Source organism: Rhododendron vialii, chromosome 1a (assembly GCF_030253575.1).
Source record: "Rhododendron vialii isolate Sample 1 chromosome 1a, ASM3025357v1".
Classification (NCBI taxonomy): domain Eukaryota; kingdom Viridiplantae; phylum Streptophyta; class Magnoliopsida; order Ericales; family Ericaceae; genus Rhododendron; species Rhododendron vialii.
This window is the reverse complement of record NC_080557.1, coordinates 38,998,959-39,001,759: the sequence shown is the minus strand read 5'-3', so window position 1 is coordinate 39,001,759 and position 2,801 is coordinate 38,998,959. Positions and strand designations below refer to the sequence as shown.

General features: G+C 42.2%; 1 protein-coding gene across 1 annotated transcript; it reads left to right on the top strand.

The window, feature by feature from the left end:
- The first annotated feature begins 1,026 nt into the window (after positions 1-1,026).
- On the top strand, positions 1,027-2,585 carry LOC131326809 (F-box protein At2g27310-like). Its single transcript, XM_058359723.1, has one exon. The coding sequence runs from the start codon at positions 1,031-1,033 to the stop codon at positions 2,102-2,104; it is 1,074 nt and encodes a 357-aa protein (XP_058215706.1). The 5' UTR covers positions 1,027-1,030; the 3' UTR covers positions 2,105-2,585.
- Positions 2,586-2,801: the final 216 nt, after the last annotated feature.

Here is a 2,801-nt window from a genome sequence, read left to right as displayed (position 1 = left end):
CTAGGGTGTGTTTTTATTAATTAAAATAAGTATTTATTTTTATTTTAAAGTAAATGTGATGTATTATGAGAGAATAACATGTTTTATAAAAGCAAAATGTAAGTCCTTAACAAATAAAAACCTTAGCGGAACAGGGACCGTGCTGCGCACTTTCGAGCCGTCGAATCGTGGATCCGACGGCTCGGACCTCATCTCGGCAACAAATAATTGAAAGTCGTTCATTGTCGAAATGAGATCCGAGCCGTCAGATGCATGCTCTGACGGCTCGGAAGAGTGCAGCACGGTGCTGCGCACATTATTGCACAGCACCATCCCCCAATTCCTTTGGATTAACGTTTACATCACACTGTTTGTCTCGATGATGTTGAACAATGTTCATATAATTCAATAAAAAAAAATCCGAAAGGCAATCAACATTACTAGTATATCATTTGTCTCGATGAAATTGTAAAAAAATATTATACAACACGACAAAAAAAGGCAAAAACACACACCTTATTTGGTTCAACATTTTAAAAGTTATTTTTGATGTAATGAATGAAGAGAGAAAAATATATTGAAAAATATGTAAGAAAAAAAATGAAATGAGATGAGAGTTGAAGTAAATAAGGTGACAGTATTTTGACTGCTAAATGATATTGTAAGAACTTAATACAAGAAGGCCCAAATACGCTGTATAATCATCACATGGGTTGACTGCTGATTTTCAACGCTGGTGGCCTTAGATACGTTCTCTTCAAACCCGATCCAAAGATGCCCAAATAATACAAGTGTATACATTGAAACCTATTCATAGAGCTCTGTGAATAAATTTTTACGGAGGTAAATTCGAATTGTCTAAAAGTGTTTTAAATGGTTTGAATTTTAATAAAAAATTTCAGAGAAAAAGACTTTTTCGAAAAAATTTCATTAAAATTTAAACCGTTCAAAATCGAAATAAACGAGCAAAATCGCGTGGCTCCCTGAATAGCCAAATGTCAATATCTTTGACATCTCTGTTATATAAAACTGCGTGCGTGTATATTCATACATGCCCAAAACACTAATAACATCCTACCACATAGTAGTAATGGAGAAAGAAATGGGTGGGGACGATACTCCAACCAGCCCCGCCCCCGGCGATGCCACGACGATCTCCGCCGTCCACCCCGACATCCTCCAGACCCACATCCTCACCCGACTGGACGGCCCAACACTCGCCTCCGCCGCCTGCGCGTCGTCCAAACTCCACGCCCTCTCCACCCAAGAAACCCTCTGGCAACAAATCTGCCACCGCACCTGGCCCTCCACCACCGACCCACGCGTCCGCCGCCTCATCTCTTCCTTCCCCTCCGGCCACCGCTCCTTCTACTCCGACTCATTCCAATATCTCGACGGCCACCGCCGGTCAAGACCCAGTCGCCGTCCGCCGCCAGCCTACATAATCTCCGCTGTCGACATACGCTACCAAAACCAACTAATACTTTCCAAGGTCCACGTGGCGGAAACCGAGTCGGACCCATCGCTGCCGTTCCGGGTCGATTTGCTCGGCCCGAAGGAGGCCGCGCCAATGCCGGTGAATTTGGACATCAGGGAGGACAAGTGCCTCTCTAATCTCGAAGAGAACTTGACTCTCAGCTGGATCCTGATCGACCCCACCCAAACCCGGGCGGCGGACGTGTCGAGCTGGCGGCCCGTCTTGGTCAGGCGGAACTGGTTGACCAACGACGTGGAGCTCCGCTACGCGACGGTTCTCTCCGGCGGGGAGCTGGTGCAGTGTTTGGTGGCGGTCACGTGCGGGGGAGGGGGGACTGGGTTGGCGGTGGGTGAGGTGAGGTTAGACGTGGAGGATATGGAAAGGAAGAAGTTGGGGTGGAAGAGGTTGGGGGCGGCCGTGGAGGGTGGGAGGAAGAGGAGAGAGGGGAAGGGGGAGGAGAGAGTGAGGTACGAGGGGTGGTGGAGAGAGGAGAGAGAGAGGAGACGGAGGAAGCGGAGGAGAGAGAACAGGCGAGATACGGTGTTGTTTGCCACCACTGTTGTCATTCTATTGTCTGTTTTGGTGTCTCTTTTGCTGTTTGTTGGGATTAAATTCTTGCAGTTACTGGTTTCACCGTTCAATGGGTAAGGCTCCGTTCCGAAGAAAAACTCTTTATTTTTTAAGTAGGGAATTTAAGTTAAAAAATTATGAATTTATTAAAATTTAAAAATATATAATATGAATCTTGTTTGAAAGATCTTATCGAAATTTTTTATACGATGCAAAAAAAATTAAAAAATATTTTTCATTTACATTATTTTTGAGATTGAAAATGTAAAATAAATTACTTATTTTTTAAAAAGATTTCTGGAACGGAGTCTATGTACTCGATCGAAGCTCCTCCTTCAGTGTATCAGTTCAAGTCTTTATTGTTGGTTGGTGAGAGGAAACTTATTCCGGCTCCAGAACTTTGGAAAGCGTGATTGGACTTTAGCTCCGACGAATAAAGTGTGGTATTGGAATTCTCCTGTATATGTTTCGAGTAAAACAATTCTTTGTATGTCTATAAATTGATGAAATGGTCATCTTAAATGAAAGAAATTAACGAGAATGTGATTTCACATTCTCATGATGTGGTCCTATCTTTGAAACGATCGAAAAACTGGCAAAAAAAAAACGTAATTTTAAGTTTTGATGACATATATTATAGCTAACTAAGATTCACATTTTCAAATAAAGTGAGAATCTAATCTCATTCCGCTGTGTGGTAATCAAAAATTCATAAATTCAATATTAGGAAATAAAAAATATTGATCTCATTTAATTTTCCAAATAAGTAGTAGTA

Coding starts and splice junctions, on each gene's coding strand:
- LOC131326809 (XM_058359723.1), top strand. CDS start 1,031: ATGCCCAAAACACTAATAACATCCTACCACATAGTAGTAATGGAGAAA.